Genomic DNA, 15,607 nt, shown 5'->3' with positions numbered 1-15,607 from the left:
TTGTTGAATTATTTCATAATGTGTTGATAGTTCTAATTGTTGGACAACCCAGAAGCAGTCTCCCAGACCCCACGAGGGCTGGATTAGGTTCTGTTTCTTTGTTTAGGAGCGCTGTGTTTGGCATGTGAACTGTAATGCGTTACATTCCCGCTCCAAAGAGCCGCTCCTCTGAATGCTTCAGACCATCTCCGAGAGGTTATCCATGGAGGAAGCTGGTGTTCTCATGAGCACCCCCCCCAGTGTGTTCCCTCAGCACTGAGGCCCGCAGCCTGACTCAGCCTCTCGGTAACCCGACTCTTAACCTCCTCAAGGCTCCTCAGAACTATGGACTCTAGAGACTCGGTTTCTCAACAGGAGGTTTAAACCCGGACGTCCACCAGGTTGATTTGATAATGGAAGTCGGGACGCATCATGTTCTGTGAAATATTGAATGACAGTAAACGCTCCATCGGCTGGATCCTTGACCTGTAATTGTGTTTGTTTTAATAACCAATGAGGGCAAATGCTTGCTCAGTCAAATATAAAGTATTTGTACATAAAATAATATAAATACTAAATATGTATATATATTTGTTTTAGATGTATTCCATATTAAATCAATGTTGCATGGCATGAAATGAAGAATTACATTTAACATCTGGAATTGTAAATTATTTCCAATCCTCTTTAGAATTTGAATCTGAAGCATACATCCATGTTTGAAAACATAACGACCCACGACTCTAGCTCTGCAATAACTTCTACGTGTATCTAAAACTCATGCATTAAGCACCTAGTTCCTTCTCTGAGACGGCCGCAGTGCATTGTGGGTACGCCGAAAACAGACACAAAAGTGAAACGTGGGATGAAGACATGGACCTATTAAAGAAGGATGAAGATGATCATCTATCAACGTTGTTTCGACAGAGTCAGTTCTTCCCCTCAAGGTGATGGTGTACTGACCTCTGACCCCAGGCAGGGTCTGCTGAGTAGTGTAGTCAGGGCTGCCTGTGATGTAATGAGCCCGGTTAGCTCTGGCTCTCAGCTCTGGCCTTTTCTCCAGCCGTCCTCCTGAGGTGTTGTGTGTGTGTGTGTGTGGTGTGTGTGTGTGTGTGTGTGTGTGTGTGTGTGTGTGTGTGTGTGTGTGTGTGTGTGTGTGTGTGTGTGTGTGTGTGTGTGTGCAGAGGGGGGATGACAGGGCCAGTACACACAAAGACAGGAGTAATACAATGCTGAACCATTTTATGTGTGTGTGTGTGTGTGTGTGTGTGTGTGTGTGTGTGTGTGTGTGTGTGTGTGGTGTGTGTGTGTGTGTGTGTGTGTGTGTGTGTGTGTGTGTGTGTGCGTGTGCGCGCTTGCTGTGCTGTGCGCGAGTGAACAGCACATCAATACATTTCCTTTATTCAGGTGCCAGCAGTCATTTGCATGAATGTTTTCTTTGTGGCAGAAAGGCGACAGGAGTAGATATGCAAACGGCTTTGTGGTGATGGCGGTACAATGGTGGAACAATGGAGGCAGAATGGCGAGACAATGGCGGTGTTGAGGGGTCAAACACGGCTCTGTCACGACAGCCTTTGTACCTACGCAACACTTTCTCCCTCGTCCAGAAAACCAGCCTATTTAATATGCAAAGTCAACAAAAAAGGAGAACGCTTAAACGGCAAGAAATTGTCTTTCTTCAAATCTTTTCCGCTCTTTATTTTTTCTTTTTATTCCTATATTTAACAATTTATTCATTATTCTTACTCATTAGTCGAAATTGAATGATACATTTTGACACATTGAATGAAATGCTAACTGAGGTAAATTCAGTTTTGTTTGAGTTCCTTGTGTAACTTAATTTATTATTTCATTTTCAAAGTGAGCCAGCGTCCTTCATTACGACGCAATTAACTGAGATTCTCATCACATCGGTTCCAGCGGTTCAAATGTTATCTTCCCAATTTCATTTCATTGTATTCCTTTCATTATATATATTTTTATATTTTTATTAATTTCATTTTAATTACTTAAATTCAATAATTGTATTGCATAAAATATGAGTAATTAAGCACATTAAAATGTCTTCTTCTTAATATTTCTGTTCATGCGTGTTCCTGATGTGTTACTCCAGTCATAAAGGCTTTTATTGTTACGGCACGTTAATTATGCAGGAGAAGGAAGATCACACGCAACGAGGTGCATTCCCAACCAAACAGTCAAACCAGGAAGTCAGAAGAGAAGCTGATGTAAACTTTAAAAACTGAATCTAAAGAATGAAAGAGAAGCAGAGACAAAGAGGAATGCGTGGAGCAGCGACTGCGGGAGGCGGCCACGGCGTTAATGAGTTCTGCGTTAACCCCTGCTAATTCCATTCACTAGAAGGGGAGAAGGAAATAGAGATAGCTACCAGATCGTTATCTGGGCCTTGCTCATCAGCACAATGGAGCCTTTTCTGTTTCATCAGGATGAGAAGCCTTCCTCTTATCAAACCAAATTAAAACGCTCTCTCCGTCAGCCACAGACCAGCCCTGGTACCAGCAGCCTGACGTTGGTTTCCGCTGGTTTCAACCCAACAACAGCAGAACCACCATGGAGCCACTGGTACCAGCCATCTGTCGCTGGTTCTGCTCGCCTCAACGCAACCACAGCGGAACCATTACGGAGCCAAGAACCAGAGCTAACGGGCAGCTCCTGCTGCTCCAAGTGGACATCAAACCAGGAGAGGGGAGGGGAGGGAGGAGTGAGTTGAGGGGGAGAAAGGGGTGATTCGAGGGGGGAGGGAGGGCTGAGTTGAGGGGCAAGGAGGGATGAGTTAAGGGAGGGGGGAGTTGAGGGGGGAGGAGGGATAAGTTGAGGGAGGGGTGAGTTGAGGGAGGAGGGAGGGCCGAGTTAAGGGAGGGGTGAGTTGAGGGGGGGAGGGAGGGGGAGTTGAAGGAGGAAGGAGGGGTGAGTTGAGGGGGGGAGGGAGGGGGAGTTGAGGGGGGAGGGAGGAGGAGTTGAGGGAGGCACGTTAGCGGCATCGCCACTAGTAAAATAGTTAATTAACAGCACAGCTGTTTATCAGAGGACGGCTCCTAATTGCTCTTTTTTAATCTCTCTCTCTCCCGCCTCGCCTCGTCTCTCAGAGCGTTACCCGCCGTGTGGTGCCTGCGTCGCCAACGAGTCCTTCACCACTGCTCTGCACACCAGACTCTGGCTTGGTCTCTGATCCAGGAGCAGCTCTGCTCATTACTGATCTATAAACATGTGGGTGCTCAAGAGTTGACCTGAAGAGTTCACCCTGAGCTGACCTGGAGTCAGTGATCCAATAGGACGTGATCTCAGATGAGGTGGACTAGTTAGTAGACGAGCTAGTAGACAAGTAAGAATATGAATGAAAAAACAACCAGTTTGAAATAATGTGACGGTATTGTAATCATAGCCTGACCGGGAGTGAGTCTTTGGGTCCCTCAGTCTCTTCTCAGGGTACTGGAAGCAAACTGGGAGCCTGTGAAAGAGCTTTCTCCCAGTAGCACTCCCGGTCTCTCTCCGTCTCTCCCAGTAGACCTCCAGTCTCTCTCTGTCTCTCTCCCAGTTCACCTCCAGTATCTCTCCGTCTCTCCCACTAGACAGCCAGTTTCTCCCTACCCCCCCCCCCCCCCCTCCCCAGTAGACTGCCAGTCTCTCTCTGTCTGCACAATAACATGCGTCTCTAATAGCAGATTATAAAGCATGCACACAGACACAAACAGTGGCATGCACACACACACACACACACACACACACACACACACACACACACACACACACACACACACACACACACACACACACACACACACACACACACACACACACACACACACACACACACACACACACACAGCGTGCCTACAGCATAACCGCTTCAACCGCAGGCCAACAGGATTAGCATGCGTGTTAAGAGGTATTGTTTGGGGGGGAGGATCTCTCCCCACACAGAGCGGATTTAGAGCGATCCTCGCCCCTCCTGCTCATTCATCCTCTCACATTCATCTGTTGCTGTAAAACGGAGCGTTGTTGCTAATCATAACACATACTCCTCCTCGGTGGGCTTATGATGCCTCTCCTTTGACCAGGAAGATCTCTGAACGGTACACAAGGTTTTGATGAGACACAATACAAATAAGAAATGGATTTGGAATTAGTGTTTCGCTTTTTGTTTCTGAACGGCAGCGTTCTTCAAGTGAAACGGAGAGCTACATCCAACGCGGGACGCTAGAAGGAACGCAACCAGCTGTGAGATACACAAGATGGAGGAGACAGAACGGGAGGAAACATGACGAGGGAACTGGACGCCAAGCGGGGGGGGGGGGGGGGGGTGGGGGGGGAGTCAGATAAAGATGGCGCTACAAAAAAGAAAGAGCAGGAGATTTGTTTCCTATAAGAGGAACCGAGAGAGATAAGACTAAAGGAACTGTCACTCAGGAACAATCTTACCAGTGTCCTGACTCTCTCCCCCGCCTCCCCCTTCTGTCTCCCCCGCCTCCCCCTTCTCTCTCCCCCGCCTCCCCCTTCTCTCTCCCCCGCCTCCCCTGACTCTCTCCCCCGTCTCTCTCCTGCCTCCCCCTTCTCCAATCTCCACAGATCCCTGGTCAGATACCGCCCGGTCCACTGGGACTGCTGACACCCCCCACTGTAAACACACCGGGCCTACTGGGAAGCCACTGGGAAAAAGGCTGGGCCGCTGGTGAAGGGTTGGTTCAAGTGTTACGGTGGGCGATGGCAACATCATAATCATGAGGAGAACATGGTACAGATAAGGCTTCAGGAACAAAGGGTTCGGTTGGACTGGTAATTCAGCAGGTTACCAGTAAACCAGGGAATGGAGGATTAGTAACAACAGTATTACTTAACTAATGTTACATGATGATGTATTAATAGTCTTAAGTTATTTTGGTTTAAAGTCACATTTTGTGAATTTATTGTGTATTTTATTCAAATGTAATTTATTGTGAACCTATATTCGCACAGAAGGGACACTTACATGGAAACAGAAGAAAATACAGGCTGTTCTTCATAGGTTGATGTAATGCACATGATTTTCAAATCAACAGCGAGAGCAAAAAGTAGAATGCGGCATCAGGAAAATTAAAAAAAACACGAGTCTACTTCCAAAAGGAAAACGTATGCATTTGAAAACCCCTAAAGTTCATGAGAGCGATAGACAGATCCGTGCCTTCACCAAGAAACGCTGGTTTCCAAACCCCTTCCTATCCTGATGTTGATGGAGGCCTCAGAGGAACCAGGACTCGGACACTCTTCAGGTGAGGGGGTCATATTCGGTCACGGTGGAAAATAGAGACACGATTTGTAATTATCAAAAGAAGAAAGAACTAAGCAGTGTCGTCGTTGATTCTGACGCATGATTGTGACTCCCTGAATATAATCAATACTTTCTGTCTCCATCCCTCAGTCCTCCATTCATAGAAACCCGTCACCTGAAGGTCACCGGGAGGTCACCTGGAGGTCACCTGGGGGTCACCTGGAGGTCACCTGGGGGTCACCTGTAGTTACCCTGGATGTCACCTGGATCAACAACACGCCGTGATGCTGGAGCTCAGGATTGAACCATCTTCTTGTGGGGGTCGAAGACGTATCTCTTGAAGTGCAGGTGGATGCTGACGGGATGGGACTCGGCTCTGGGCTCCTCCTCCTGCCCTGGCTCCGCCTTCCCGCCTCCTTTCCCCTTCTTCTTAGAGCCGGAGCCCAGCAGCTGTTTGGTGTCTGCACGCAGGCCCTCTGGAGACAAAATAAAAAAGGGCGCGTTAGCTGTGAGACGGAGGAGGGTGCTGGTTCCATTCCCCCCCCCGTGCCTCTATAATGACCTGCTGACAGCGTCCATACTGGGGTCACTAGTCCAGCGATAGGGGCCGTGACCGGCCTGTACTCAACACAGTAGTGCCAGTGGTGACCTGAGAGGACTCCTCCTCTTCCTCTTCCTCCTCCTACTGCTGCTGACTGGGGCGTGGCCTCATGAGGCCTCTGAGCAAGGCACCTCGCTCCTCATTTGTGGAGTAATCTCCATGGCAACGCTTTTCTCCCCCGTAGGTCTGACGCTCACGGCTGCGGGGGTCTCGTGGCTCCTCTGGGCGCTCTGCTGGCCGTTATCAGACGCCACCCGGAGACAATCAGCGGTGATGATCAGCCAACCTCGGAGCGCACCCAGGGTGTTTGTTTACACACGTATGTCGCTCCGCACGTCCCATGTCCCACGCCACGTGTCTTCCCCCCCCCCCCCGTGTCTTCCCCCCCCCCCCCCCCCCTCCCGTGGCCGTCTGACCCGGGTGCAGAACGGCGCCGTACATCAGGTTGTTATGGTTACGCCGACGAGATGCCGTCACGGTCGCTGGGCAGCAGAAATCTCTGCCCTCGTTATCTGCGATCTGCTGACTAGCATCTCAGAGATACGCTGCTCTCAGGAACACGCAGGGCGCACACGCCGGCACGCACACAACCACACACACACACACACACACACAAAACACACACGGCGGCACGCACACACACACACACACACACGCCGGCTCATAGCACCGCAAGATACAAGGGAAGCTTTCATTACAATAATAATAATAAAGGCTGTGTGTGCGTATGTGAGCGTGTGTAAGAGTGTGCGACTGTGTGTGCGACTGTGTGTGCGACTGTGTGTGCGACGGTGCGTGCGTGTGTGTTATGCAGGTCTGTGAGGTGAGGCATGTGCATGTTTTATGGAGGTGTGTGTGTGTGAGCTTCTCCTCCCTGGTGCTTTCCTTTCCCTGCCCTCTCCGCAGGAGCCCTGGGCCGGAGCGACACAAGGTAAAATAAACAGGGAGCAGACTTCCCCCGGAACCCCAGGGGTCCCCAGAGGTACCCTGGGAATGTGGCCGGGGTCTCGGGCAGACCACATCCTGAACCCTCGGAAACCCACAACACCACACGCCCGGTGTGTGTGTGTGTGTGTGTGTGTGTGTGTGTGTGTGTGTGTGTGTGTGTGTGTGTGTGTGTGTGTGTGTTAAATCACCCCCAACTCCACTCCCTTATCAAATACTTCTACTCAATACACTTTAGTTCTCCCACACCGATATTCCACCTGGTGTAAACCAGGTGTGGACATGGTGTTAACCTGGTGTTAAACAGGTGTGGCCCGGTTGTTACACAGGTGTGGACCGGTTGTTAAACAGGTGTGGACCGGTTGTTAAACAGGTGTGGACCGGTTGTTAAACAGGTGTGGACCGGTTGTTAAACAGGTGTGGACCGGGTGTTAAACAGGTGTGGACCGGGTGTTAAACAGGTGTGGACCGGGTGTTAAACAGGTGTGGACCGGGTGTTAAACAGGTGTGGACCTGGTGTAAACCTGATGTGGACCTTGTCAATAGGTGTCAATAGGTATAAACCTGTTGTGGACCAGGTGTGTAGAGGGTCTTTGGGGCCTACCTGCCACCCTGATCTTGTACTTCCCGCTCTGCCCGAAGCCGCCCTCGATGACGCCGGCCTCGCCCGTGGACAGCGCCACCTTCAGGCCCACGAAGAGCTGCATGTTGGTCTCCTTCTTGAACAGGCTGCGGCCAATCACGGTGTAGTCGTCGGTCACCTGACACAGGGGAGGGGCCTCAGGATTAACAGAGGACAACGTTTTAGAACCGGAGCTTCTCGCTGCGCCCGTTTCCCTCAAGCGCCAGTGATCGAACCGCGTTCTCACACCGGTCTCAACCGCCAGTGTGTTCCCCTGACGGCGTGTTGCCATGACAGCATGAGGGCCTGACCCTGTTCCCCCATCCTCGAAAGGCCCTCACCGCGCCCCAACAGGCACCAGGCCTGCAGCCTTCGAAACGTCCGTCTCTCACCCCCCTCCCCCCTCATCTATCCTACATCGTGCTATGGTATCTCCCTTCCCCATCCCCATGTCCCTCACCCCTCTCTATGTCCCTCACCCCTCTCTATGTCCCTCACCCTTCTCTGTCCCACACCCATCCCCCATCTCCATGTCCCTCACCCATCTCTGTCCCTCACCCCTCTCCCAGGTGAACGTTTGGCCCCAGGTGAACGTTGGGCCCCAGGTGAACGTTGGGCCCCAGGTGAACGTTGGGCCCCAGGTGAACGTTGGGCCCCAGGTGAACGTTGGGCCCCAGGTGAACGTTGGGCCCCAGGTGAACGTTGGGCCCCAGGTGAACGTTGGGCCCCAGGTGAACGTTGGGCCCCAGGTGAACGTTGGGCCCCAGGTGAACGTTTGGCCCCTGGCCCCAATTGGTCTGATGAGCAGATTAGAGAACTGAACAAAACACAAGCGTCTGAGCGGGTGAAGAATGCGGCGTTAGCAGAGAGCCGAGAGAGGGCGTGTCTGGTGAGGCCTTCTATCTCAGCTATGTCAGTTATGTTGTGCGTAAGGAAGGAAATGCTGAAGCTGAATGTGTTTTCCCTGGGCCGGGTGGCGGGGGGAGGGGGCGGGGGGAGGGGGGCGTGGCCAGCGTGGCCCCGCCCTGACCTCTCACCCGCGTACAGACGGGCCGCTGACTGGAGCTGTCAGCGGCCTCAAGTGTTGCCGCCAGGAGCCTGCTCCCACACTTGACCTAGCCCCCCCCCCTTGGTGACCCCCAGACACCAGGGAGGTGGGGCACACACGCAGACAAGCACACACACACACACACACCTAACTGTACCCTGAGCCTGGACGAGACGTGGGGTGAAAAACTCTGATCACCGGCGCTAACTAACCTGGATGCCAGTAGACCGATAATGTGCAAAAAAAACAAAGCGAAGGGGGGGAGGGGGCACTAGGCCCGCGGGGCCCTGGGGAGATTCCTGTGCCGCTCAGGTGTGTCCAAACAACGCCAGCACACAACCGCCAGACACAACCCGGGGAGTCACGCAGGCACACACACACACACAAACACACACTTCCAACATGGCCAACCGGCGCTGCACGTGCATTGTGGTCGACGGTGTTTGCATGCTTTGTGACACCGAGCCATGGGGGCCACGACGCAGGGCCACGCTACACCGACGCTGTGAATGAACAACATCCCGGCGGGGACAATGACACCAGCACAGAGGAGACGTCGACGAGACGGGGGGGGAAACACGCAGAGGAGACGCCAGAGAGTCGGCTCACAGGTTCAGGACGAGGTGAGGCGCGGAGCGGGCTCCACTGAAGCCCCGCACAGGGACGGCACGTGGCCCGGGAGGAAGAGCGGGTTGGCTGGTCACCGGAAGGCTGCTGGTTCGATCCCCGAGTGTCGAGGTGTCCCTGAGCAAGGCGCCTCGCCCTAACGGCTCCCGAGGAGCTGGCTGTCCTCTAGCATGGCTGACACCGCCGTCGGTGTGTGAATGGGTGAATGTGTGCTAGGGCTTTGACTCCGAACTTCGTGATTTGAATATAATTCGAATATCAAAAAATAAATCAAAATTCGAACCCGTTATGGGCAAGCCAAGAGGAAGAGACGTCGGAGAACCCGACGCAGTCTACTCATAATATTGTAATGACCACGGAATAGGCAGTGAATGAAGTATTGATTAGACAGCGATTTATTAGAAACCTAATAAACCGTTGGAACACGCAAGACCGGTAACCATAGCAACGCCGGTAAACAAACCTCGCAAAGCCCAATCCAGGGCTGAATCAGAATACTCATACTTATAGTATGCATTTTGTAGTACGCCACAAATATAGCGCGTCCGAATGCTCAGTACGCATTGTGTAGTACGGAAAACGTTTCCGAATAGGTACTACTACTACCGCCACAGTATACAACGGTAGGTCACTACGCTATCCCACAATGCAACCGGAGTCTGGTAACGAACGAAGAAGAGAGACCCGACACTACCAACAGCGGCTTAGAAAGACGTCGTAGAAAGCGGCGAAGAAAAGAGACATTGAAAAGAGACATTAAAAAGAGTAAAAAAGTAAGGTAACTAATTAAGTAAAAAGAGACATTTTTAATTTAATAGCATTGATGACAAGACGGAAAACAGGTAACTTATCAAGGTAATTTTGCCGGCATCTGAGGGGAGATACGTCATCTCCAAACATCCGGTAGAGTTTCTGCGTTTTTTTCGGAAGCGTTCGGAGGCGTTCTACGCATAGCTGTAGACCGCACTGTCAAGTGTAGTACGGTCAAGTAGTAGACACTGAACAGAAATAGTATGTACTAAGTATTCAGATTCAGCCCAGGTCTTACTGAAGGCATTTAATGGTCAAAATATTATTAATAAATATTCGAATATATTCAAATATTAATATTAATAAACAAACAAACTTCGAATATGATTTTTGGGCAAAAGTCAAAGCCCGTATGTGTGCATGGATGGGTGAACGTGTGCATGGATGGGTGAATGTTAGGCAATATTGCAAAACGCTTTGAGCGGCCGCTGGTTAGAAAAGCGCTGTATAAAATCAGTCCATGAGAGTGATCGGGCCCCACTCACCCTCTCCACCTGGCCCTCCTTGTGCTTCATCTTGGCGATGCGCAGCCGCGGCAGGGCGCTCTCCCCGTAGGCCTTGTCCTGGAAGCCCTCCAGCAGGCGCCCCTGGAAGGCCAGCCGGCAGGCGTTGGCGTGGATGTCCGTGTCCAGCTTGGAGCCGATCACGAGGCAGAGCGCGGGGCACGTCACCGTCCGCTCGAACTCCAGCAGGGCCCACTGCTCGGGGTCCGGCGCGCCCCCGCCCGGCCCCTCCACGTAGCTCTCCTGGTACAGGTACTCCCTGTCGAAGCTGAAGGGCGCGTCCAGAGGGGCGGGGCCGGCGCCGGGGGCGGGGCTCGGCAGGCCGAAGAAGGTGACCTTGGCCATGACGGTGTCGTGGCCCACGGTGACGTGGAACTTGGCGCGGGTGGCGAGGGCGCCCTTGAAGTAGCCGATCTTGCGGGCGGAGATGAGGCCGGCGTGCAGCGAGCGCAGCGACCCCGGCGTGCAGACCACGCCGCGCTCCAGCAGCTTGGGGTCGAACTGCGTCACGCACACGCCCACCCGGTCGCCCTGCATCGCCCGGGACACCGGCGTGCGGAACATCTGCATGGACTTCACCTTCTTGGTGACCTGGGGGGGGGCACACACACAGGGCCACTGTCTTAGGCGGCAGGCCGGAAGCAAGACTCACCTGTTCAGAGTTCACCTGGACTCAGCACAGCCTCCCCCCCCACACCCAACACACGCACTTGTTGTATGATTTACGTCCTGGCACTTAAAAACCGTACTTAGCATGGTGTAGCTGCTTATCCTAGCTGCCTTTGTTGTACACACAGGGAATAGGTTAACCTATAAATGGTTAGTGCTTGGCGCTAACTATGTTGATGTTTTATGATGTTGATGTTCTATGAACATCATTACTGTACCGACATCGATATATTGTTGTTTCTCTTTCTTCTGACACATTTAATTATTGTGAGTCGCTTTGGATAAAAGCCTCTACTAAAAGGCCCCGATTTACCACTGATAATATTAGTGATATTTTACGTCTGAGTTTATTTGGTCTGATTTCAACTCGCCTGTAACCTAAAGTCTGAAGATTTTTTTTTTATATGAAGGATATCATGGATGTGTATTCATGACGTAATCATCATTCTTCTGCCACATTAGTACAAATAAATTATTGTTTCACAGATTAGCAAAGCAAGCTAAATAAATATGAATGCAACTTGTTTGTTGTTACATTGTGTATATATTTATTCTAGTAACTTAGTTACTGCAACCTATAATATAATTTTGACCACATATCTATGAAAGATCATTTAAAATACAGCCTTGAGTAGCGGAAGATGTTTTAGTTGTCCTTTCAAGCAATATAAATTTGATATGTTGTTCAAGACTAATTATTATTGTTTGCATTACAAAGCTTGTATTGTTCTGGATGTTTCGCTTAATCATCCAATCAAACAAACAAACATCAAATATTAGTCACGCCGTTGTGAAAAATAGGCTTTTTGGCAGGTTTCTGTAAGGCCTCTGCTGCCACCTAGTGGTGCATATGAAGATGACAGAGACTAGCGCTGCGCCGGCCGCCTGCAGCCTGCGAGCGAGCGAGCGAGCGTCCGTCTGCATCTGGTCTACATTAAACGGCTCCCGTTCTGCCAATCCACCCAGGTCCTCCTTATCCTCCCCATGAACACACACCGACACATCCTCTACCCCCACACTATTCCTTTCAACTTGTGAACTTCCCCCGTCTCCTGCTCCGTGAGGGCCCGTCTCGCGGCGGGGCGGCCCGTCCCAGCCTACCTTCAGGGTGGGGATCTCCACGGTGTCGTTGACCGCCAGCGCCCCCTGCAGGATGGTCCCGGTCATGACCGTCCCCTGGCCCCGGATGGAGAAGCAGTGGTCCACCGCCATCAGCAGGGGGCCCTGGGGGTCTCTGTCAGGCCGGTAGGACTGGGTCTTCAACAGCTGAGAGAGAGAGAGAGAGAGAGAGAGAGAGAGAGAGAGAGAGAGAGAGAGAGAGAGAGAGAGAGAGAGAGAGAGAGAGAGAGAGAGAGAGAGAGACAGAGAGAGAGACAGACACACAGACACACAGACAGACAGAGAGAGAGACAGAGAGACAGAGAGAGAGAGATGCAGTGAGACGGGGTCACTGCTGGTCTGTGGAGTCCTGAGTGAACAAACATGAACCGAGACACCAGAACAGCTTCGCTAATGAAAAGCACATCCAGCTGCCGTTGGGTCTGTCTGTCCAGGAGTCTGTCCACGAGTCCATGAACTCCAAACAGAACACAGACACATACATGTCTTTCCCTCCCCCAAGACATGGTGTCTCCTGGTCTGCTCACCCCTGCCGTGAATCATTCACACCCCGAGGACAGGAAATGAGCTAAGAGCTAATGAAAAATGAGTGCTTCAGCGCTAGGGTGGAAAATTAAATGCTTTCCATGACATTAAATAAAGTCCTACAGTATATTAGACCCGTCCTCATCATCTAGCAGCTCTAGCTATAGCAGCTCTAGGTTAGCTTCCCTCTAGCTTTAGTTGGGAGTTCTCAGACCTATAGCAGCTCTATGTGTAAGGTCTCTGACCTATAGCAGTAGCTCTAGGTGTGAGGTCTCTGACCTATAGCAGCAGCTCTAGGTGTGAGGTCTCTGACCTATAGCAGCTCTAGGTGTGAGGTCTCTGACCTATAGCAGCTCTAGGTGTGAGGTCTCTGACCTATAGCAGCTCTAGGTGTGAGGTCTCTGACCTATAGCAGCTCTAGGTGTGAGGTCTTTGACCTACAGCAGCTCTAGGTTAGCTTACCTCCATCAGCTCCGGGACGCCCTGGGGTTCGTCTGTGTCGGGGGCGTCTGGGCCTCCAGGCTTCACTGCGACAGCGATCACTGGACAGTCCTTGAATCTAAGAGGGAAGAGAGCATGGACGACGTCAGCTTTCACCAACAACAAAACCATTCAAGACTTCAAATAAAAGACCACAGAAATGGGTCTTAAAAACCTGAACGTTTTAATCCAGAACAGCAGCCAATGATGACGCAGTGCAGCCACAACCAGATCAATCTCAGAGCAATCGGGCCCCTGGGAGCCACCAGGACCAGACCCGGGCCCCCAGACCTGGACCTCATCCAGACCCAGCGTACCTGGTGTTCTCCAGGGTCTTCTGCAGCCTCTTGGTCATCTTGTCGATGGCGCTCTGCCTCTTGGCGGGCGGCAGCAGGTCGGTCTTGTTGAGGACCACCACCATGCGGGGGCAGGTGAGCTCTCCGATCAGCAGGCACTCGGCCGTCTGCGTCTGGAGCCCCTTCACCACGTCCACCACAAGCACCATCAGGTCGATGATCTGGGCCCCTGGACACAGCGCAGTGCTGAACTATCCCTCCACTCAGGGTGTGTGTGTGTGTGTGTGTGTGTGTGTGTGTGTGTGTGTGTGTGTGTGTGTGTGTGTGTGTGTGTGTGACCCATCAAATAAGCGAATAGGATGTTTAAAGTAATTCAAAACAGTCTGAGTAGGAAACCTCTACGACTCCAGTTCAGCGACGTAACGGCTGAGGGGTTGACAACGGTGAAAAAAAATAAACAAATTCAGACAGCTACCCCAAAAATAACAGAACAAGAGGGGAGACGTAGGGGTGGGGGTGTCGGAGAGGGGGAGACAGCAGGGCTGGAGGGCTGAAATCAGAGATCCTGCTCACTTGGTTGTCTTTCCTCTTGCCTTCTTTTCTTTCCCTGCCTTTGGCAGCCTCCCTTTCCTGTGCTCCCCTCTTCCCTCTCTCCTTGGCTCCCCGGCCTTCCTGTGCGCCTGTCACTGGGGACGGGAGGGGAAGCTCCACGACTCCCCCCCCCCCCCCTCCCCCTAATCCACAGCATGTGCACTGCACCGGGAACCGGCTCAGGCCGGGTTAACAGACCAGATCTCTTTCATTATGGCCAGTGAGCCATAATGCGTGTGTGCGTGAGAGAGAAATAAAACAATATCAAACTAACCACTGGCCCACCACTGCAATCTTTTTATCCGTATCGTTTTCATGAGCTCTCCAGCCCTGATGCTGTTGCTCTTACTAACGCCGCCCGCTGTAAAGAACGAGTTCCCCTGTGGGCCAAGAGAACGGAGCTGACCTCAGTCCTCAGCGGCATGCTGAGGTGAATACGCAACGTAAAATAACAAAACATCTTGTTATCTTGAAATTCAATATCATTTCATTTCGTTTGGAATTCATTCATCGAATTCATTCATTGAATATTACTTTTTCTTCTCCAAAACAACTGCGATGCCTTTTGGTGGAGGGACTTTAACCGACCGCTCCCTCTGCTGGACAGAAACAATGCGACAAGGTGGTTTTTGGATTTAAAGATCATCAAATACATCTATAATATTAACCTATATTCAGACTCTCTCGCCCAGCTCACACAACAAGTAGTCCAGACACAGACCTCGGGTCTGCGTACCCCTGCCTCCCTCCTCCTCACCTCCGATGATGGTGCGGATCAGCGAGGCGTGCCCGGGGCAGTCCACCAGGGTGAACTGGAGACTGTCGCACTGGTCGTTCTGGTCTCCGGGCACCCGCAGGTGGTCCGGGAGGGGCACCGTGAAGGAGGAGAACCCCAGGTCCAGGGTGACGCCTCTCTCCCGGGACTGCGGGTTCTTGTCGAATGCGGCCGTGGAGGCGATGCTGCTCAGGGCTCGGGCCAGCGACGTCTTGCCGCTGTCCACATGGCCCAGCACCCCCACGTTGAAGTTCAGCGTCTTGACGCGGCTGTCACTCAGGCTGTCACTCGGGGCCGTCATCCCGCCACTGTCACTCTTCTGGTCCTAGAGCAGTTCAGACTAAACTTTGAGCTGAACGGTTCGAAGGACGTTCACGTTTTTCTTTCCACCTCAACCTCTTATGTGTTGACATTCATGATACTGCCTTCTACCACTGTCATGTTGACATGTTGATGTGAGTTAAATTCGGGATAGCGTGCTGAATAACAAAAACACAGATGGCCGTTTACTTTGCATGAACCTTTTCCTGGGTGTCAACACAGTCCGATCTGCAACATACGCAACCGGAACCTTTGATTAATACATTCGAATAAATAAAAGGCGAAACAAAGGACCACTTAGAATACACAATGAGGCACGAAATAACCATTCACTGTTGTAAATTGAGATTATTCATTTTTGGGGTTGTTTTATTTGATCATGTTTGTTTAGAAATACTCGAGAATGGATTCAATCGTTTCTGCTACGACA

At 51.5% G+C, this 15,607-nt stretch overlaps 1 protein-coding gene across 1 annotated transcript; it reads right to left on the bottom strand.

The window, feature by feature from the left end:
- Positions 1-4,992: 4,992 nt before the first annotated feature.
- Positions 4,993-15,428, bottom strand: eefsec (eukaryotic elongation factor, selenocysteine-tRNA-specific). Its single transcript, XM_060068435.1, has 7 exons — positions 14,839-15,428; positions 13,512-13,719; positions 13,177-13,273; positions 12,172-12,336; positions 10,384-10,992; positions 7,396-7,552; positions 4,993-5,721 (listed from the first exon to the last, which is right to left on the bottom strand). The coding sequence occupies exons 1-7, from the start codon at positions 15,155-15,157 to the stop codon at positions 5,540-5,542; spliced, it is 1,737 nt and encodes a 578-aa protein (XP_059924418.1). The 5' UTR covers positions 15,158-15,428; the 3' UTR covers positions 4,993-5,539.
- Positions 15,429-15,607: the final 179 nt, after the last annotated feature.

The sequence above is a fragment of the Gadus macrocephalus genome, chromosome 13, assembly GCF_031168955.1.
Source record: "Gadus macrocephalus chromosome 13, ASM3116895v1".
Lineage (NCBI taxonomy): Eukaryota > Metazoa > Chordata > Actinopteri > Gadiformes > Gadidae > Gadus > Gadus macrocephalus.
Note: the sequence above shows the minus strand (reverse complement) of the source record. Positions and strands in the feature narration are given on the sequence as shown.